Genomic DNA, 22386 nt, shown 5'->3' with positions numbered 1-22386 from the left:
TGAACACATTTATGAAAGCCCTAAAGTGAGTTTTTTTTTACAATTGATTATATGCATTTTGTACTAATATTTACTAAAACAAACATCTTGATCAGCTAAAATAACTGAAATTCTGTGTATAAAACTTGAAATGTGAATGTAACTCATTAAAACTGGTATTTATGGTGGATTTTTACAAAAATCAGATTTAATTAACCAAGCATGACTTAACAATTTGATATTTAATATTGAGATAAGCTTCATCACTTTACTGACTGACCTATTCAGCCAGGGAAGGATTTACTCTGATGCTGTCGGGTTCCTAATGGGACATTGGAGGTCATCATTTCTTCTGCTTTCTTTTTCCAGTGGGACACTAGAAATGCCTGAAGGTCCTAATCATGACAGAGTCAAGCGGCTGCAATGTTTTCAGCTGTGAATTAACGGGCTGTGAGGTGTTTAGGAATTTATCTCCTCCTGCGAGATCTTTCCCTCATCTGTTCACGTCACAAGCATAAAAACCTAAATAGCTCCCATAAAAAGAAAAAACGTAAAAGCTATGGCAGCTTGACTGCAATTTATTTATATCTGCTTCTGCTGTACAGGAGTGGAGTTCTGCAATGAACTAGGAGAATTCAAGCCAAGATGTGAGTCGATATAAAAGATGGCATGAGAGAAAAATGTAGTGCAAGAGAGATGAGAGTAAGCCAGCCATTTAGCTAAAAAGAAGATGGCATGTGCAAACAGAAGAAACAGATAAAGAAGGACTGAGATGGCGCAGAAAAGAGGAGGTTTGCAGGCTTCTGGAACAATTGAGATCAGGCGGAACGAGACGACATCCTCTGCTGCCATGACAACTGCCTCTATGTAAGCCATCACTCTGTCCCGTGCTCATTCGCCCACACAGCGAAGAAGAGGTACATAAACACACATTCACACATAGACACTACACGTAAACACGCCCTCCAACTCCCACGCCTCCAAGCAACTTGCATCTTATCCACCCACACTTTTTCATCCATGGTGCCTTCTCCTTCTTCAGCCTTTCTCCAAACAGACTTTAGCCTTTTAGTTTGACCTGAAAACTAAGATCAAGTTTGTCTTTTTTTTTCTGACAAAAAGGTGGAAATTCAGAATTCCCCTCCAGCATGAACGTACAGGTCCAATCTGCGCATGTGCTGTGTGTGTTCGTCAGGCCATGGTTGGCACAGATGAGGAAGGCATTCCCAACCAGTCTTTTCCCTGCCAAGACAAAGAGAGCCAGCAAACACTCTGCAGCAACCCACACACTCACAGACACACACTGACACATGCTGTGGCCTTGGCCTAAAGATCCATTCCAGGGACAAACACTCTGCAGCAGCAATTAACTTCCTGAGCAGAGAGACTCTTGATATAAAGAGGAAGCAATTAAATCTATACAGACACGAGCAGCACTGACATGTTTTCCACACACTCATGCCAGAGTAGAAAGGAGATTAAATGAACACATTGGGTGTAATTGTGCGATAACGTGACACAAAAACCTCCCATTGTTTCCACAGATGGCAGTGTGGCATCATGCACTCAGAACATTGTCCCTCCCTGAGAGGAGGGGGCACTTTACAGCACTGCACTTGGTGGAAACTGGAAACTTTATTCAACCACAGAACTGCTGCTCTGGATGATCTGTGGTGCCATAGATGCTCCGAAACATTTAGGGGAAAAATGTGCAGTGTCATTAAATGAACATTGACAAAGAACCAACACGTTTGTATACAGGTGAGATTACCTTCTAAAGCTGCCAAAACTTTATTTCTTTACTTTATTTTTAAAAGTTTTTCATATTTTTGCAGTGCAAGAGCTCGGGGTGAGCTTTTCCAAGCAGGAACAAAAGCAGCCTGAAGGTGTCAGTAACCTACAAGATCCAGCAGGAGCATCAGTTCCACCTGCTTTGATGTCTGAGGACCTTCACCAGAAAACTCTGAAGGGTAAGATAAGTGGAAACAGCAAATATCAGAACAAAAAATGACATTCTTGTGCTTTCACTGACAGCAATAATCTCCCAGTGAGGGAGACATGCTCAGATGGGAGGGATGTGTCAAGTCTTCTGATGATCTGTTTGGCAGGATGGATAGGGGACAAAAGCAGACAACGATTTAACTGCACTCTAATTTGGTGCTTTGGTGCCGTTTATTATTTATTTTTGTGTTCATGGGATCACATCAGCACAAAAGGAATCAGAGACAGTTACTATCCCCAAGCTGCCAGACTACTGAGATCTTGATGGGACCTTTAATGATCCAAGAACTTTAAATACTTTAGTACCTTTAGTAGTACAAAACTACTTGTCATGATTCGTATGACGTGGAAGACTCAGATGCTGGAACCCGGAAGAAGACACAAGGCAAACAATAGTTCCATTAGATTTAATCTTTTCTCAGTGGCATAGTATAGTTCGTAGGCAGGAACGATGACGTCAGTATTGGAGCAGGATCCGAAGATGGCCGAATTATCTCCGATCCTGAAGAGTCCTGTCTTGACGGACAGGACTGCGTGAGACAGGAATGTGGCGTGGCTTGACGGAAACTGGATGGACTGAGGTGCTTGCGTGGAGGCTGGACCAGGTGGATACTCGTGATGATGAAGACCTGAGAGAAAAGGCGAGGTAAGTACGAGAACAAACTTGAACCATAAGACTTAGCTCAAGGCGACCAGACAAATGCACCGATTAGGAGTAACGAACTGGCGATGAATGCTGGGGCTGGATCTCCTAAAGAAGGCTGGAGCGGGATGAGGTGAGCATCCACAGCTGGTTCCAATCAGCAGAGGGGCAGAGAGGGGAGGGGGAGAGTAGACTCAGAGAGGGGAGGGGGAGAGTAGACTGCCAGAGGCACCATGACAGCACCCCCCCCCCCCCCCCCCCCCCCCCAACAACCGCCTCCAGGTGATCCAGGGCGGCGATCCGGGTGAGGCCGATAGAAATCCTCAATGAGGGATTGGTCCAGAATCAAGGAACGGGAGATCCATGAGCGTTCTTCTGGAATGTAACCCCTCCCAGTCCACAAGGAACTGATGTCCACGACCCCGGCGCCGAACATCCAACACCTGACTGACTGTGAACGTCGGGGCTGGGAGCCGCAGACAGACACATGAGGGATTGATATTTCGCTCAATGGTTTAAGGTCCGATATAGCGTGGAGCCAGCTTGCGTGAGGTAGCCTGGATGGGGATGTTCCGTGAAGAGAGCAAAACCCTCTGACCAGGCTGGTACGTAGGTCCCACCACCCTGCGTCGATTTGCGACATTTATGACATTTTCTTAATCCTGCAAAAGAAAAATGAACCAGTATTTTATGAATAGATGTGACATTCATAGAAACTGAGCAGATTTCTTTTTTTACCTTTGTGTCATAACTTTTCAAGTCAGAAGAGAAAAGGAGGAAATCTATCTGAACTGTCCTTCCTGTCAGTTCTGGACAACATGATGTTATTGTGTTTTTTTGACCTGGATGGCACACAATTATACCTCTATATTTACTAACAGTAAAACAAAACATTGAACAAAACACATGTCAGTTAGAAAGAAAAAAATCATAGCATGGTTTGCCTTTAGACTCTCTAATTATTGCTGGCCTTTTTTCTGGAACAAAACATCCCTCTTTTTATAATTCATGGAAATCTCTGCTTTATGGCGAGGTTACAGGTGTCATGGCCTTATTATCCTCTGGACAATAATTGTGGCAGAAAAGGAGGTTTGACCTCCAGGTTTATAACCTCGTCACATTTTCAGTGCTGGAAACAGTTTCATTCTGTGTGCTGACGAAAAAACCCTTCGTGAACAGCCTGTCTTGTTCTACAGCAGTGTTTTTCAACCTTTTCTGAGCCGCGGCACACTTTAAGCTTAAAAAAAATCCCGCGGCACACCAGCATCCAAAAATGAAAAAAAAGGAGAAACTCATAGTCTGTATTGATCTACAGCCCCTCCACAATCTCACGTGCATTTTTGTGATAATTATTGCAGAAAAAGCTGGAAGCTGCAGCTGTTTTTCTAAAAGATGCAATAAAAGTTAAGTTAGAAGATTTTAAAAAAGTTTGAAGTGTGTTCGTTGTTTTCAAGACGTTTAACAACAGAACTCCTTTTACGCTGTCACTCTCACAACCCAATGCATCATGGGAGATGTAGTGCATAAAAACGGCCGGCGGAGATCGCTTTTCGGAGCTTCATGGTTTTGTTCACTTGTTCCACGGTCTGATACCGGATTCTGTGGAAAGCTACACCGCTAAAGACGAGCTTTAGCTGCTATTTTTGTTGGAACTGAGCGACTTTACGAGCTAAATCGGGACAAGGAAGTGAAGACTTTAAGCACTTCTGATTGGTCAGACTGATGACATGTGATTAAGCCTTCAAGAATGATTGGTGGAGACAGGTAAAGGGGCGGGACTTTTCCTAAATACAGCAGGAGCTGCAGCTGAATCGCGCTGCCGTCATTCTTATCAAAATGTCTTTAATAAAATAAAATAAACGCAAAGAAAAAGTATTTTACGATCTTTCATATTCCTAAATACTCAGTGTTTTATCAGGGCCTGTTCGGATGAACACAGAGCTGAAATCCTGGAGATGGAAAATGTTTTTAGATCAGTTAATGAGGGCAATTTCACACGGCACACTTGACCATCTCCCGCGGCACACTAGTGTGCCGCGGCACACTGGTTGAAAAACACTGTTCTACAGTACTGAGAAACTGAATCTCCTTTAAAGCCTTTGTCACATGCACCCGTATGGAGGACTGAGTCATATGGGTGATGTGAGTTTTTGGGTTGTCCGGTCCTGTGGAGAGTCGTAGAGAAGAGCACCCGCATCTTAAGGGGGAGCGCAGGTGTGTCTTGTGTTTCGTGCAGTCACCTCAAGAGATTTCATGTGTAATGGAATGTACCATCGTTGTGCATGTCGTGTATCATTATGTACATTCATACCGCCTACGGCAAATCAAATTTTAGCATCAAACCTCTTCCAATTGTAGGTGACGAAGCTGCGCTGGTAAACAAGAGTAAAAGAAAAATAAATCTGAGCCTGCTTGTTCAGGGTGAACTCCATGGGCTAAATGCACGTTCAAGAATGAGCACTTAACATGTTCTTGAATGTGCACTACATGCCTGTTGTGTAGGTATCTTAAGTTGCACACACTTGCGATGTATGGGTAATGTTGTCATACAATGCCCCTAGGCCACACTCTAGTCGTTAGGTGTGAGTACTGGCTCTTTACACATGGGGTGTGCAAATGATACGTAAGTACCCGTTGGATTTCCACACAAACTACACAATGTCTAGTTTCCTTATTTATGTGCAGGATTTGGGGGGATAAATAAAATGTAAAATCTTGACAACAAACCATTCCGTGTCTCACCAACTTCACACGTAATTGTATCGGTGTGTTGTAATAGTGCTCACTACTACCTGCCACTCACAGCATGCCCACATGTGGGTCACCTGGATGCCCCCTACAGGTTTGCCCATTTTTCACCTGCAAACAGCTTGTATCCACCCGTAGGGCAGTTTTGACTAAGGATTAAAGTGTGTTCATAAAAATAAGCAACACACTCTTTAGAAATAAAAACAATTGGATTTCTACCAGAGTCAAAAAGTTGTGTTCATGTTGTGTATTACTCAGGTCTGTCAGATAATGTGTGCTTGACCAATAATGAACTAAAGTGTGTTTTTGTCCCCCTCCTCCTGTGAAACCTCTGCTGCTGTGATGGTGCACTCAATTCTTTCAGTTTGGAATACTGGAACTGCCACAGAGGAATCAGCATCCTCGTGTCCAACTGTTCCTTGCCCCTGTGTGCGTCTGACAGGCCGTCTGTCATATTTTAGTGCCCCACCCCACTTGCTTGTCAGATTCTGAGTGGGACGTCTTTGTAAATCTTACCTGAGCGGCAGGTCAGGGCTTGTGTGTGGCCCAGCAGAGCTGCAAACACAGAAGCAGTAAAGCAATCCGACACATTGACTTACGCACACAATCCTATAGATCAATGCTGGAGACACAGCTGCTATTTTCATTCATCTTGAGTGTCTCCGGGCTCTGACTATCGATTGTCTTTTACTGTGTCTTTAATTCCGAGCCAGAGAAAGCCTGCCGCTGTCTCCACTTCCAGCGCCTCTCTTAGCATTTATCGACCACATTGGAGCTCTGCCTCTGACCTGAATGAGCGTATTTTCTCTCTGACTGCTTCACGGCAACAGTTATAATATTTTCATATTTACACCTCAGCCCTGCTCTGGGATAAATGCTCCTTATCTCCTAAAGGGATTCTCCACTTGACAACGAGCCACTAAATTCAGATGGAGGTGCCTTATCCCCTCCAGATGACGATATGTCACAACTGTTCTCACCTTTCAAACTGCAGCTGAAGGTTTTCCACATTACTTTTTAATGAAAACTGCAGCATAGCGATTAAAACTAATGGTGTGTTTGTTAAAAAAAGATGTGTGCAAAACAAAAACTGGAAGAGAAAACATCAACCTGAAATCATTTCCTCTTTAAGTGAGAAATCTCATAACAAAAGCCCTCCATTCTGGTTGCTTTTTCACTCTTCTTTTCTGTTTTTTTTTTTTTTTTTGTCCTTCATAACATGACAGGAAATCAAGCAGAACTGCACAGACAGGGCCAGCGAGGACAGGGAAGCTGAAACTACCACTATGTTGGTGGTGTGTTGCCTAAGAGACGGGCAGAAAGTGGAAGACAAATCTGCAAGTAGTCTTCTGATCATCAGTGTTTGTGTGTTTGACTGCATGAGAGGAAGGTGTCTGCGTGGGTGCTCACAGAGCAGTGCTCTGCTCCTGAGTCAGACGACAGCAGAGGAAAATCCCACATCTATGCCACCGCCTTTTGTCCACCCAGAATCGGTCACTTCGAGGCTAAAAAAAATCAAATTGGGTTGGAAGGAATTAGTCAGTGACACGATGCTCTCTCACAGCACTAAGCCAAACCTGCAGGATTTCATGTCTTTTCTTTGGGAGATTCAACATTTTGTCAGCACTTACAGATAATTGAAGTGTGTTTGTGTAAAAGAAAAACTGAATCGACAAATTCACTTATGGACAATAATTTGGGCTCCTCTCAAAGTAAAATAAGGGTTGAATTGTTTGATGCTGTGTGTCTGAATGAATGCATAGTGAAGGTGCACTGCATGGTCTACAGGTGGAAAGGTAATGATAAGGAGCCCTGTGGATCTGCTGCAATCAAACTGTTGTTGTGAGGAAGGTCTCCAAGCTAAAGCTCATGCTGTATCAGTTTAATTTTGTAGTATATGTTTTACTATTTTTTACATTTAGTTTTTAATTCAGTGAAGTCTAATTTTACAGCATTTAAATTATGAATCCATGTTCTTAACTCGCTGAATCCCTTTTGGGGTCACTGGGTTGCTGGAGCCTGTCCCGGAAACTAGTTCCCAGTCCATCACAGGGTCAAACATTTAAATAATCTTTGAGACAAATCTGAATGGATGAGGTTCAGTGATCAATGCTAAACTTTCTGTTTCTTTGCTTTTCAGGAAGAATTTGGTATTTTTATTTATATTCCAAATTATGTCAAGAACAAATCATTAATAGCATCTGTGTCGTGATTGTAAGATGCACTTAATTCTCTAAACAGCCTTATGTAATCGTCTAATCAACCATACGGAGAAGAATGTTTCAAGCAGATTAAATCAGATTACATGGCAGGTTTTTCATTTATTCTGGTTGAGAAGATCAGATTTGTATAGATAATGTTCAATTTTGTACGACAAACTGAAGCATAGCAATTTAAACAGATATTTAACTATATAAAAAGCTGAAACCTCTTTTCTCTATGGCCAAAATTGACAGTATATTTTTGGACCTTTTTTACATTGTGATAACACTTTTACATAAAGAAGCTACTGCATTAGCACAACATTTTTAGCACCCAGAGTTGTTTTATTTTTTTACAAAGATTGGCTTTTAACGATGGGAGTCTGATGGATTTTTCTTTTTTTTTCAGCAGATCAAACAGATTCTACTGGACGTCAGTCTGCACTCTGTGGTGACCAATCCTTGTTTGGATCAAAACTGGTGGGTTCCCTGGGGTTGAGGTTGCACAGCTGTCCATTATGGATCTCGACTGTCTTTTGCAGTGTGCACATGAAAGTAATTATACTTTTAACTGTTTAGTACAAATAAAGTTTTGGGTTTTGGGTTTTTCCTACATTATGTTCCACTAAAGATCTGAGGACTCTCTGATCTCTGCAGTTACGATTTTTTTTTCTAAAACAAGTCCTCCTGGTAGAGGAAGGCTCTCACCTGTCTCTCCAGTCTATAAAAACTTCATTCTACAGTCCTTATCTTAGTTTCAAGATTTTTTTGGGCTAATCTTAATTAAATGAAGATCTGTTCCACGCGCACTGGATGCGCCTTTTAGCACAGCTGTTTGAGAAATAAGAAGCTGCTTTAAGTTGTGGTTAAATAACCTGTTGCCAGCTGACACACAACATTCCATGCAGTAATTATTCTGTTATGGAATCTTTTGGATGAGTAGTGCATGATGGCAGCGCCATGCACCTTGCTCAGAGCTCCTTGATTCCTGTGCAGCAATTCAGAAGGAATACTCTCACTGCAGTGAAAAGGAATGCACAAAAACTTTGAGGACAGCACCATACAACTCTAAGAGAGTTCAGTTTATCTGTCTGCCTGTTGACTGCAGATGAGAACTGGACTGATTGGAACGCCAGTGGGGAGGGGGCCAAACAGGAAGTACCCACCGGCTCCAAGAAGCTAAAATCCTATAGTCTTCCATAGAGAAATAGACATCTATTACTTAGTCATTCTATTTATCAGAATAACCATTCTTGCCTTACTATCTTTTTTTAAACCTGTTCTTTATCATCCTAATTTCTGTAATTATGTTCTTCTGCTGTAGTGCAAGTTTTACTTGTTATAAACTGGCTAATCAAATGCCTGAATAAAAGGAGGTGTTGGTCCCCTCGTCCAACTATCAAACGTTTGACAGATTTCATATAGCATGCTTTCAAATGGTAGTGGTCTGAACTTCCAACAAATTCGATGATTGGCCAGAGTGGTTGCCATAGAAACTCAGACCAACTCGAGCCATTAACTACTTATTAAAGACGTTGTCTGGCTCCAACATGGCAGCATCTGTTTCATGGAAAACATGGCGACTAAAATGACTTCATGTGTTAGAGCCGGACGTAAACAATTTTCTACGGGTGACGTCAATGCCCGAGATCCATCATAAGCGTCATAGTAATACCTTTTCCATTGTTTCTGTAATAAAAACTCCATAAAGGTGACGTTTGCAGGCAAATTACAGCTGAACAAAATTACTTTTAATTATATGAACATCTTTCAAACAACTTTGGTCTGTCAGTTTGTTGTAGATCATCGTCTGCATGTTTACTCTCAACTATTTCACAGTGAAATTCAAAGTGAGGACAAAACCACAAGAATACTGTATTTTCAGCACTTTAAGGCACACCTACAAGAAAGACTGAAGAGCACCTTATATGTGGATTAATTCTAGTACGAGTTGCAAACAAAGTTTGGTGTTATTGAAAATACGCTAATGTGAAGCGGTGTTGGAATGTGTTTTTTACGTGTTACAAATAAGGTAGGGAGTTGCAACTATTGTGTGGGTAATGTGTACTGTGTTACAGACAAGTTCTAGAGGTAAACGCAGCAAATAAAGTCTGACTGACTGGCGGACTTGTCTCTGACTCTAATCTTACTTTATATGGATTAATCCTGGTTACTGATGTCGAGGGGTGCACGGCTCTGTCAAAATGTTTGGTTGGGTATTTTTTTTGATATGCTAATGGTGCTAATGTTTTGTGGTGTCGGACTGTGTATTTTTTACGAGTTTCTAACCAGGTTGGGAGTTACAGTAGTTAGTGGTATCAGTCTAGTTTTATTACATGTTGGAAACAAAATTTGCATACACTGTGAATACGCCAATGTGGGTAACACGTAGCATGTAACAATGTTCTGGAGTTACTGTGAACACAGTGAATAAAGGCTGACTGACTGACAGATTTAACTCGTTCGTTTCTCGTTTCATGCGTCTTATAGTTCGGACATCAGTTTGAAAATAGATCATTCCCTGATGGTGTGCCTTCTAATCTGGTGCGCCCTATAGTGCAGAAAATATAGTAATAAAGACACAGTAGTTGCCGTAATGCAGCTTTCATTAATACACAGTCATTCATGTTTACAATAAAAGTTTAAATATCTTATCAGTGTAATGAGTTTAATCCTACCTCAGTAATAAAAGAGAGGAAAAAAAACACAACATGCACTTTTAAGTGCACTAATAAATATGTCATAAAGATATCTGGTTAAGACATTAAATATCATGCCCGGTGTTGAAAAAGGCACTTTAATATTATCCATATTATGTGCTATATTGGTGCAACAAACATAAAATCAAACAACACATGTGGTCTTCTGAAAAATGATGGAAGGTTTCTTATTTCTTTCTTTTAATTTAGGTCAATTTTTTGAGAACAATTGTCTGTCAGCAGTGAAAACCTTAGAATATAACAAAGAGCGCTGTAGATGTGGCAATTACTTATGGCATGTATATGTAGTAGTCTTTCTCTCAGTGTGCATGTGTTAACTGTGTCACCATGGCAACCAAAGTGGCACTGTCAAAGCTTGCAGCCGAGGAAGAGGAGGGTGGTGGGGGGTGACCTTGGCTTTGACAAGTGCACACAGCTGCATCCATCTCCCTCTTTCTGTCTCCATCCATCCATTCCTTTAGCCAGCAACCTCTACCCTCCCACCGCCACCGCCGCCTCGGCCTGCTGGACAGGAAGAGAGCTGGAGCTTGTGCCATCCTCCTCAAAAACTGGACAAAAAGGCTTCTTCCACTTACTCCCACACAAGCTTGACTTTGTGTGAAATGAGATGCAAAAAAAAGGTGTCCAACTGTCAGGCAGGAGGGTTACTGGGATCGGAAGCAGGAGGAGCAAGTCCCGCCTTTGTCCTTCTCCAACTGAGGGGTGATGGTGTCAGGAACCTCTGACTGGAGCATGTCGTTCTCACTGGAAATAATGTGCTTCACCAAGCAGTTCGCTGCTTCATCAATGTTGATGTTCTCCTGGAAACAAGACAAAGATGAGTACATGAAGAAAATATATAGAGAGAACATAGGTTTCTTTAATAAAATGTCAATGGTCTAAGAGAAGAAAATCAAATTTAGTCAAATGGAATTAAAATAAGACTCTGATTTTATTTTGTTCATTTCAATTTTAATGGGAAAAACAGAAACAAAGGCAACCGCTGCAAAAAGTATGGCAACCTTTAAAGGGATACCAGTTTAACATGACTTTCCTCAAATTCAACCCTATGTAACCATCGTATTATATTTGATGCATGGGTTCCTGAGACCCCTTTATCAATAGAGGATTCAAACTTTCCTTAAAAACCCCTTGTTTATAACTTGGTCCAGTTTTTTTGCCCTGTAATTCATCATCATTCCACTAGGGGCAGTAGAAAAAGGCTTTTTTTGCACATTTCAAAATGGCTGCTTCCGTGAGATCTCAAAAACACTTTTTACTGGAAAATGGAGAGAATAACTCATCTAATATTAATAATTATATAAAATATAACATTATTTTTTAGTGGAAAACGTCAAAGGGTTTAAAAAACATCTTAATTCATCCATCTTCATCGTGGGCGGCCATGGTGCCACGGTAGGGCAGTCGACCTCTGATCAAAATACTGCAGGTTCGATTCCCGCCTTGCCCACCCATATGGCGAAGTGACCTTGGGCAAAACACCAAACCCTATCTTGCCTCTTGTGGAAGGTTGGTGTTTGCCAGCAGAGTCACCATCAGGGTGTGAATGTCTGTGAGTAGGTGAATGGGACTGTGACTATAAAGCGCTTTGGGCCTTCAAGGAAGGTAGAAAAGCGCTGTACAACCCTTTGATTCCCAAAAAAATGCATTTTATGTCAATTATTTGATGTGATGGGCTTTACTGGATTAAACCCCCAAAATTTAAAGAGACTAGTAAAAAAGTAGATGTTTAACCTCTGATGTTTAAATCTGAGCTAACTCTCTAAACATGCAGGAACAAAGCTACAGTTGAGCAGGATTAACTAATGTGACAATATACCCCAAATTATGATGTCCACGTATGTGGACACCAGGCCTTAGGAGGTTATGAATACTTTGTCAGTAAAACACAGACAACGTAAAGATATATGTTTGCAGTTTGAATTTATGGGGATTAAACTGTGTTAAACATCACATGTGGAGTTTTGCTGTGAAAAGAACTTCACCTGTCCTATCTGTGAATAATCTGAACTCCTTCCCTGCTCTATTTTCAGATTCAGATTCAAATGTTTGACTCTGTCACACCCCAAAAGACATCAGAAAGCGTATCTGTGTGTCTGGACTCAAAAGCATGCAGAAGAGGTTCAGCGCTGCTCCAGATAAGTGGTTGAAGTAACTCTTCTGACTGGTAATAATACTCAAATTACCCCAGGAGTACCAAGAAAATTCTGCTTGTAACATCTCACTTTGGTGAAAAGCAGACTTTTTTCACTCTTGAACATATATCATATATCATTGTCAGTTTCTGATCAAATCTGTGCAACAGCTTCACCTATCATTCATGTTGCCTTAATCTGAACAAAAAACACAAAAATTCACAAGTTTCTTTGCTGATCTTAACTTGGATGATTCTATGTGACTTTTTGATTAGTTTAACTATAATATTGATTAAACTTAATCAAGACGAGACAGTACCACTCAAATCATCTTTAGATCTATTTCAAAGTATGCCCAGTGGTCTTTTAATTATGAGTATACCATTTTTAGCCTAAATCAACAAACCTGTGTCATTTTCTAGGACATAGTTTCTGCAGCGCGGCAGTAGCTAATTAGAAATTCACCTCTGAGTTGTGGATGGGACCAGGAGCAATCGCACCCCCCTTTCCCCTCCCCACTACTGAGAGCTCTCTATTTACACGCTCTCCTGCTAGCTTTCAACCGATAACACCCCTAATATAACATTAGTGATGCAACAAAAGTGTTAAACCTAATTTTTCCATCTGCTCCTGATCCACAACAATTTGATCAAAGAAATACTCAGATTTGCAATTTTGAGCTTAATTTTCTTTATATGTGAGAAAGAACGCTAAAAACAACATTTTCCTCAGAGTGGGTCTTTAAACTGAGGGTACAATAAAAAAAACCTAAGGAAATAATACTATACTGAGTTTAACCCTTGTGCTATCTTAGATGACCCCACCCTTACACTGACGTGTTCTCCCTACCATGACAAAGGTGGATAAAGGAGGAAAGATTTCATGTAATTCATGGACACCAGTAAAGATCACAAATCATTGAAGAAGAAAGGTTCAGAGCACTGTCTAGTGGGTCTAGATGACCCAACTCCTAATGTTAAAGGGCCTAAGATAGCACAAGGGTTACAGTGAGCAGGAGGTGAACTCATGGTTCCTAAATGAGAGTCACAGGTGTTAAAGTTTATCTTCCTCCTTTTCCATCCACTCGTGTGATTCTTGGCTGCCATAGGCCACAGCACACGGATCAGACACCTACACTTATTAGACACTTACTTTCCACAAATTAGTCTCAAAGAAATCAATTGCAGAGTAAATTTACAGAGTTTCCTTTTTATAATTTAATATTTTAACAGGATTTTTTTTCTTAGGTTGGCTTTGTTACATTTTTTTTATAGAGTGCCTTTTGGCAGCATATCCAAATGCAATCAGGAATCCTGAGTGTTGGCTAGAACTTCTCAGTTTTTAAATAAAAATGCAAGAAAAAAGAAAAAATATATTTTAAGTGATGACAGGTATGTGACATTTTTTGGCAATATTTGAAACCTGTTTGCCCTTAAACTAGTGAAAGACCAGTTTGTCTGGGTATTCATACTCATCCATGGCTGTCCGGACCTAATACATGAGGTCCAGAGGCAAATGATAAGGAAGTTGATAAGGAATGCTGATCTTTTACAGTAGTATAATGCAGAATTAATTCATTTTCAGGAAGGTTTCTCAGCTGATGTAACTGTGGAGCCAGATCTGCTCAGATTCATGCGCTACAATGACATGTGAAAAAGCCTCCAAAGGAATAAACTTAGTAAAAGACATGAAAAAACATATTTTTGAACAGACAGCATCAAAAGATTTGTTTTTTTAGAAAATTGAATCAAAAAGGATTCAAAATATGAAACAAATCCTTTTTAATGTAAGCAGCAAGTGTGAAAGCAGCTGTGATTTATTCCCTCCACATTCCTGGATATCTTTTCAGGATGACAGAGCACCTGATGTGCAGCTGACCTGGAAAAACAGAGGGAACGTCTGCTGAGTCTCTGCATGAAAGCGGCAGAGCGCTGTGACTGAATTTTCATTCATATGCAAATACTGAGGCTGTGAAGTTTGCTCACTTGAAGAATACTTCTCATCCTGTAGTGGCATCCTGGCAGAATAATCGGCTGCTGAGTCAGAGAGTCAAGGATGCCAGCTGCCTCTCAAGGACATGTGAACAGAGTGTGCTGACTGACACACCAGCGTGGACCACCACTCAAATGAATCTTTCTGGATGTGTGTCAGCTGTCTCACCTTGGCAGACGTCTCAAACCATCCCACGAAGCCGTTCTCCTGGCAGAACTGGTCCATCTTTATTCCGTTATTGGTCAGTACATCCTGACCTTGGTCACATTTGTTAGCCAGTAGCACCGTAGCTACATGTTTCCCGTTGGAAAGAGTCACTTTGGAATCCAAGTCCTCCTTCCACTTGGTGACAGCCTCAAAGGAGGCGGGCCGTGTCACATCGAACACGATGAACGCCCCCATGGCTTCGCGGTAATACACGCGGGTCATGTTACCAAACCGCTCCTGACCTGGAAAACACACACGAACATGCAAAAAGGGAAAAATCAGGAGTTTGTTTCTTTATTCCGTTACTAGTCAGTACATCCAGAAGTTTTATGCTAATGCACCAAGAAAAACAAATATTTCTTATTTTTGAGGGATGTTTTTGACAGAGTGGGCTTTACATCGAAAATCACGTTACTAATGAGTCATGTGCTTTACTCATGTCCTCACACTCCTATCAGCCTAACTGGCCAGTATTCTCTATAACACAATCAAATACACTTGCATTCAGGTTCTTCCTGTTAGAAATCCGCAGGGAGAGATGGATGAGACAAAATAAGGCAGAAAGAATCAACAACAAACGCATCTTTTGGTCTTTTTTTTTTTTGTCTGATCACCAGAATTTTTCTGCCAGAATTCCTGACAGGGAAATTAATTTGATAAGCCCAGATGACGGACTAAAACCAAGCAAATGTTCTCTTCCACAAACGGCACCAAAGCACAAATAGCCCTGGAGTAATGTTTGCTTATGGGCATGATGCCACTCTGTGGGCTCACCAAAAACAGCTATGCTTCTCCTCTGAGCAGGTGGGAAAGGGTCGGCAGCAACAGCTGGCAGAAGGACAGCTCCGCTCAAGAACAAAAGGGTCAGATTCTCCAACAAACTTTTCCAACATCTTCAGTATTAAAAAGGAGAAAGGGACCCCCAACTTTAATAAAGAATGTGAGGTTACAAAAAATCTGCAATATATTTAAACTTCTAAATGATATCCATATTTTAATAATTACGTCCCCGAACAGCTATGGACTGCGAGGACTAGATTGTTTTCACAATTCTTTTTTTTTTACTGCGCCTTTGACCCCCACCATATACTCAAAAACTCAACCTTAATTTGCACACGCCTTGTACTTGGTGAAAATGAATTAAGATATCACAACAGGTTTGTTGTTCACCTTACGGTATATCCCTTCAGGGGTCTCCACAGCAAATCAACTTTAACTGATTCACACAGTTGGTGCAGCTGAAATTTTTACTCTGGATGCCCTTCCTGACACAATGCTCCATGTTATCCAGGCTGGGGATGGCTACATGGTTAGGCAGTAGCACAAAGGGTCTTGCCCCTGGATAAAGCTCATCGCAACCCCCTGGGAAATGACATGCCAGTACATGCAGCTAACTGAGCCATCCAGCTGCTCTGAAATGGTCAATAAAAAACTAAATGTGGCAAAAATCTCTTATGGGGCTCGCAAAAATATTAGCAAATTCACTAAACACACATGTTGAGATTATTCAAAGGCGGTTTAAAATTATTCTGAGACGGGCACGGGGCCTACAGCTTGGCAGCCATTTTGTGATGAAGTGTGAAATTTGGCGATTTCACATTCTAATTCTAATTCAAATTTAGAAAAAAGAAAAAAAAGTTGTTTGAGGAAGCTTCACGAAAATTACGTTTACAGCCACAACTAATGACCTTTGACCTCAAGGAGAAGCCGCCATTTTGATATTTAAAAAAAATCCTCTTTGTAGAAAGCTACAAATTTAAACTCCTTGGGATTTTGATCTGTCACCTCCTAACTCCTTAAACATCATTGGGAAGCTACTCAGGAAAAAATGCTGGTTTTAAAGATTGTAGATTTTTAACAGTGGTAGCGTTGCGAGATCGCAATTTCCCTGTTGGTCACACATATTTTACAGGAATATTGTGACAATTTGCAGGAATCGTTTTCTCAGGCTTAGCAAAACAATATCACATGCAATATCATCATATTAGGAATGTGGGCGTAATTATCAACAAACCTCAGTTGTCAAGGAAATCCAGAAGTTTACTTTAGCCAATTTGTCTGAAAACAACATTTGTCGCCTCCAGGTGACCAAAAGCATAAAATCGTTGCTATGGTGATAAAACCAACATAGTAAAAAAAAAAAAATTTCATGATTTTGTCAAATCTAGCTCTGACCAGGGTCACTGTTGCAGAATGGAAATGTGACGGCCGTGTAGCAGCCGCTCAGCCAGTAAGAGCTGTTCAAAAGGGGGGCAGAAGGCGGTGCCTGGGGGTCAAACAAGCTGCATTCAGCTTTAGTTTCCTTTGGGAATTTACTCAATTGACAATGATACTCTAAAACACTTGTCAAACTCAAGGCCCGGGGGCCATGTCATTTTATGTGGCCCGTGAGAGCATAAAAGTTTTTAATTCCTTTAAATAAAATTTTTCTTTAGTTGTTTACTTATTATTTATGTGTAGCTGCTGTTGTAATTATTCAATGTTTGCAGGTCTTATGTGTGTATGCAGACAAATTGTTGTCATCAAACCATCAGTTGGATGCAAGGGTGTGTGCAGCCTTTTTTTGTAAAATGTTACACGTGTAATACTTGTTCTTTCTAGATCAGTTTTATGTTCTTTTTCTTTATTCACTTGGACAGTGAACAAGCAAACATATGTTTTCTATGCAACTGCAATTCTCACTTTAAAAAGTTATAATAAATAAATAATGAGTAATTTAACATTAAGGAGTAGTTACATTTTTTTTTATTACATTTAGTTACATGTATAAGTTACATCTGGCCCTTTGAGGACAACCACTATGCTGATGTGGCCCTCTGTGAAAATGAGTTTGACACCCTTGCACTAAAAGTACAAAACACCAAGAATATTGGTGTTGTATTCTGAAAAGTTAACTGCAAGTTTTGAGAAAAGAAAAAGAAAAAAAGATAATGTGTGAATGTAATGATTAAATATATAAATATACTGAAAGCTTTATCAGTCCAAGCTCAAAGAAACAAAAATGTTTTTCAAACACAAACTTGTGAATTAGATGTAAATAGTTTAACTTGTAAAAATTCTCACTCTTATTTTGAAATAAATTAGAAATGTGTAATCATGTATTAAGTTAAGTGAGAATTTCTTTTCATAAAAAACTATTTTTTAAACTGTGCACTATAAAAAAAGATTTAACAAAACACTTTATTGTACACAGCTAAATCCTCAGCAGTCTCTGAACTCACCAGTGAGTTGGCCAATCACTTTGGTTTTTTACAATTACATAGGAATAACATCAACCTGTTATTAGAATAGTTTTCATCCTGAATTTAATATAAAGGATTTCAAAACTGTTATTGTCTTTGAAATTTTTGGTTTAAAACAAACATAACAAAAGTCATCATGACCCAAAGTTGTAATAGCTGTTGGAAAAAATCTCTGGTACATTACATTTTGTTAAGTGGAGTTTTGCCTGATTTTTTTAAACAAATGTTTCATATTGTTTTGAGCTTGTCTTTGCTTCGTTTTTGGATTTAAATATTTTTTTGATCTAGATTTTTGTGGGGGTTTTTTCTTCAATGATTTGTGATCTTCACTGGTGTCTATGGATTACATGAAATCTTTCCACCTTTATCCACCTTTGTCTTGGTAGGGAGAACACGTCAATGGTCATCTTGACCCCATAGGGTTGCACAAGGGTTAGAGAAAAGCTTGGGTCACCTAGTAACATAACAGAAAATATTAAATGCTAAAAAAAAAAAGAAGCTGAGAATTAGTGCAAAATAATGAAGGGGATTATTTATTGGTCAGTAGTAAAACCAAATTCAGGGCAAAACACACAGCAAAAGTAAAAAAAGATTTTACAAAAAGACTAAATGTAGGCCTACTACCGATACTCTGCATTGAGTTTTTTGTCCAGTTTTAGATTTATTGTGGAAATATTATGTCATATAATGAAAAAGTTTGTAAAAAAAAAAAGAGGTTGGGGTTGGGGGTTGGCCTAAAAAGATAGATATCAGTCGCTGCCAGCAAAAACTGTATCAAAGGTAAATTCTTAGACTAAATTGTAAATTGTCAAATAATAATATGGAGTGAAAACTGCAGTTTTACAAGAATACTTAAAAAAAAAGCTCTTGACCATTTAGACTGAGAGTTGAAACTGACCCCAAAGCCTCAAACCAAGAGGGCTCAAGGACTCAGGGTGTCTGAAGTGCTCCACTCCCACATCTTCCACAACACATGTAAATTTAAGACGCTGAATCCGACACGAAACCAACAAAACAAGCTCTGGACTCTTTCCATCTGAGCTGAAGGCCTGATAAACAACTTCTGTCACTCTGTGAGCCCCGATCCCAAAACACACAAAAATAGAATGCCGTTAATCCTGAGGAAAACTCCGAAACAAACCGCTGATTTATTAGATCTGTTGCAACAAATAGCTTCAGGGTATCATTAATCCCCTCAAACTGTGATGTTGTATTGGTTAAAACATTGTGCGTAAAAGTTTGGCTAAAAAGTTAAAACTTTTTCTTTGACATTGTGGAAACGTAACGTGAAACAAAAAAAGCTTTTTAGAAGCAGAACCACCTCACGCAGCTTTCATTACGTAAAGTTTTCTGGTTTTGTTTATGTTTAAGCCACTAATTAAACATCTATGCAAAACGTCTTGTTGGATCTGTTAAGAAATCTCAAAAAATCTTAAGGAGCCACACAGATGTTTAGAAAAAGTTCCGATAAGAACAATGGGTCCAAATCTTTTGGATATTTCAACTGTGGGCAGCAGCACAAAGATAGATTTTTTCTTCCTTTGAAAAATGCTCTTTAGCTTGTAATAAAAGCTTTTTGTGTACAAGGTCCAGGGCCTCAAATCTCCTTCACATGAGTTTGAGACACATGACTGCTTGCGCTTGCTGGAGAGAGCACTCAGGAGGGGAGCGAGCAGCAGGTCAGAGGATTCTTCTGAACCTCATCCGACACTCATGTGACACCAAACTGCTGGAGCCTTTAGGTTTGTCATTTTACCCAACAGCATCCCGGAGAAACAGAGAGATTGTTTCTGGTTTACAAGGTCGTCACAGGCAAATACAGCAAATACAGGTTTTTGTGTTGGGACTCCTTGGTTGCAAAAAAAAAAAAAAATTGATGGTAGTAAAAGTTCTGAGGAAAATTCTTAAGGTAAAGAACGAGAAGTCCAAGGAGTTGGCACTATTAACGTTGTAAACACACGCCGTAAAGTGAGAGGTCATATGACTGTTCTGTGTTGCCAAACAGCTTTGAAGCAGGAAGTTGCAGCCAATGGCAATACTCCAAAAAACAGGCCCCCTTGAAATAATTCAAAAATTCTTATTTGAAAAATGAAAATCTATAAATAAGCCAAAACAATCTGCCAACAGGATAAGAAAAATGCTCTTATCAATAGTTCTTATTTCAAGAAAAAGGTTTTCTTTTATTTTGCCATTGAATACCTTTCTTGATAAGATTATTTTTCTTGCAAGACAGAATACGGTAAATAAAAAAAAAATCTTGAAACAAGAGGTTTTTTTTTGCTTTTTTAGAATCCAGTTTTTGCAGTGAAGAATGTATTAGAGGAATTTGGAGTCACAGTTTTATTAGCTATTTGGTATTATTTTAGGGCAGCTTTTTGTGTTTACAAGTATATCTGCAGAAATGAATTACAATGGTCAGGAAATATTAACCCAAAGCTATAAAAAATTACCCACCAACGTATAAACTGTTATTAGATGATTTTATAAATAAATAAAAACATGTTTTTTTTAAGTAAGAAATGCCTAGAATATATAGGTCAATTAAATATATTGGATACATATATGGAAAATGGGACGACATATATATAAAGAAAACATCTAAATATAGTCATCTAAATGCATCTCCAAGATGAGGCCATCATGTAAAATAATATATCCATATATTTGAAGTTTTAAGTCTGGAAAGTTGTGTTTGGGTTCAGACTCAGTCCTGCAGAGCCTGTCTGTCTGTACCTGCGATGTCCCACAGCTGCAGGCGCACCGTCTCCTGCTCCCAGTTGAGGACTTTGAGAGCGAAGTCCACCCCGATGGTGGCTCGGTAGTTGGGGCTGAAGTTGTGGTGGACATACCGCTTGATGATGCTGGTCTTACCCACCCCGAGGTCTCCTATGACCAGGATCTTGTAGAGGCGCTCCTTGTGGTGGTTGTTCTGCATGGCGACCGAGGAGGAGGGCGAGAGCTGCGCATGAATCCACTGTGGAGGAAAGGACTCGGGAGATGACGGGGCCAGGAGGACTGGAGATCTGGGAGCAGAGGAGAAGAGGCAGCTACGCCCTGAGCCACGCGGGGAAGTGGAGCTCAGGGGTGTGGGTCCTTCCTTGTGACTGATCCGTTTCCAGGGAGGAACAGTGTGTGTTGCGCAACAGCCGCCTGTGAGTGAGCCTCGAGAGGTTGGAGCTGCCTGGCCTGGACCCACAGACGAGAAGAGTTTAGTCATCATGACTTATGAAGAGGTTTCATGAATGTGGGTTTTAGATGGTGTTTGTTATTTAAGTTAAAATAAGCCACTGGATTGGTTCATGTATTGAGGGCCCCATTTAGTAGCAGAGATGGGGACTTGAGACTCAACCTTAAGGACTTGAAACCTGGTTTTGAGATTTCAAAACTGATTGTTTTTACATTTATTTATGTTTTATTCAGGACGTCACTGTCAGGTCATAAAAAAAAAAACAGTAGAAACACAAACTGCCATGTTAAGGTGTCCCCACAAGGTATTTAAATGACAACTTCTGATGATCAAATATTTATTTTAATCATAACTATCTACCCACTCGCTTTCCAGCAGGCCTAATTGCTTTGTTAAAAAATGTATTATTATATTTATTTTTATATTTGTTTTTTTAAGAATTTTTCTTTTATATTTGATTTTGGCATTTGCATCTTGGTAATCAATTAATTAAACAAAAACAAACTTTTAAAACTTCAGACTTGACTCTGACAAAGGTGACTTGTTTTTGCATTAAAGACCCAAAATTTTGTTTTTGGTGTTTTTAACATGTTTTTGTGGCCTCTATCTGATGATGGAGGACATAAAAATTAAGCTTAACATTATTTCTCTATTCAAATCATTGTGAATCAGAGGCAAACGATAAAAATTACATTTGAAAAAGATTGTAATTGTGACAGAAAATACTATTGTTGTTTCTAATGTCAGACACACTGACACATACATTTTTAACCCCTGTGCTATCCTAGGCACTTTAACATTGGGAGTTGGGTCATCTAGACCCACTAAACAGTGCGCTGAACCTTTTTTCTTTAATGATTTGTGATCTTCACTGGTATCCATGGATTACATGAAATCTTTCCATCTTTGTCATGGTAGGGATAACACGTCAAAGTAAGAGTGGGGGTCATCTAAGATACCACAAGGGTTAAGGTGTAGTATACCAATCAAATTTTAAGATTTTAACTCCTTGTTGTGTTTATCTGAAGCCTTTCAGACATTTTCTTTTTGCTGTGTTTGGAGTCATTGTCCTAAAAACCCAAGTGAACTTCAACTCGAGATCCCAAACTGATAAAAGACTTTATTCTTACTTAAGCAAAGCAGCTCCCAAATGATCACACTACCGCCCCTGTGCTGGTGTGTTTTTTCCTGAAATGCTGTTACATTGTGACATGCAACATCTATTAAGTTAAGCGTGTGCCTCCTGTAGGTTTTTCCAACAGTCCGGGGGAATCATCAGTTTGTTTTCTGGCAAGTTTGAGTTTGTTTGTTTTTTTTTTACAGCAGTTTTT

General features: G+C 39.9%; 1 protein-coding gene and 2 long non-coding RNA genes across 5 annotated transcripts; 1 reads left to right on the top strand and 2 right to left on the bottom strand.

The window, feature by feature from the left end:
- Positions 1-1565: 1565 nt before the first annotated feature.
- On the top strand, positions 1566-14418 carry LOC144996815 (uncharacterized). The gene is made up of 4 exons (XR_013659620.1): positions 1566-1740; positions 1815-1949; positions 6598-12459; positions 14277-14418. It is a non-coding gene; the product is annotated as an uncharacterized LOC144996815 (long non-coding RNA).
- Positions 9302-21478, bottom strand: rab38a (RAB38a, member RAS oncogene family). 3 transcript variants are annotated; one of them, XR_909877.4, is made up of 4 exons: positions 20602-21478; positions 14588-14868; positions 10868-11092; positions 9302-10796 (listed from the first exon to the last, which is right to left on the bottom strand). XR_909877.4 is itself a non-coding variant. In XM_004075746.5 (3 exons), the coding sequence occupies exons 1-3, from the start codon at positions 21086-21088 to the stop codon at positions 10937-10939; spliced, it is 924 nt and encodes a 307-aa protein (XP_004075794.2). In that variant the 5' UTR covers positions 21089-21478; the 3' UTR covers positions 9302-10936. The 3 variants fall into 3 exon arrangements, 1 of the variants encoding a protein (XP_004075794.2); XR_013659619.1 differs by having other exon boundaries at positions 9302-10793; XM_004075746.5 differs by having other exon boundaries at positions 9302-11092.
- On the bottom strand, positions 14195-14593 carry LOC111948461 (uncharacterized). The gene is made up of 2 exons (XR_002874480.2): positions 14413-14593; positions 14195-14305 (listed from the first exon to the last, which is right to left on the bottom strand). It is a non-coding gene; the product is annotated as an uncharacterized LOC111948461 (long non-coding RNA).
- Positions 21479-22386: the final 908 nt, after the last annotated feature.

Source organism: Oryzias latipes, chromosome 13 (genome assembly GCF_053564925.1).
Source record: "Oryzias latipes strain Hd-rR chromosome 13, Olatipes_Hd-rR_3.1".
Classification (NCBI taxonomy): Eukaryota; Metazoa; Chordata; class Actinopteri; order Beloniformes; family Adrianichthyidae; genus Oryzias; species Oryzias latipes.
The sequence above is the reverse complement of the archived record's forward strand: the minus strand, read 5'-3'. Positions and strand labels throughout refer to the sequence as shown.

Excerpts from the sequence above, each read along its gene's own strand:
- rab38a (XM_004075746.5), bottom strand. The coding sequence starts at position 21,088 with ATGATGACTAAACTCTTCTCGTCTGTGGGTCCAGGCCAGGCAGCTCCA. Across the intron at positions 14,869-20,601 it reads GCAGCTGTGGGACATCGCAG|GTCAGGAGCGGTTTGGTAAC; the intron begins GTACAGACAGAC and ends TGTGTTTTCCAG. Across the intron at positions 11,093-14,587 it reads GGTTTGAGACGTCTGCCAAG|GAGAACATCAACATTGATGA; the intron begins GTGAGACAGCTG and ends TCTTGTTTCCAG.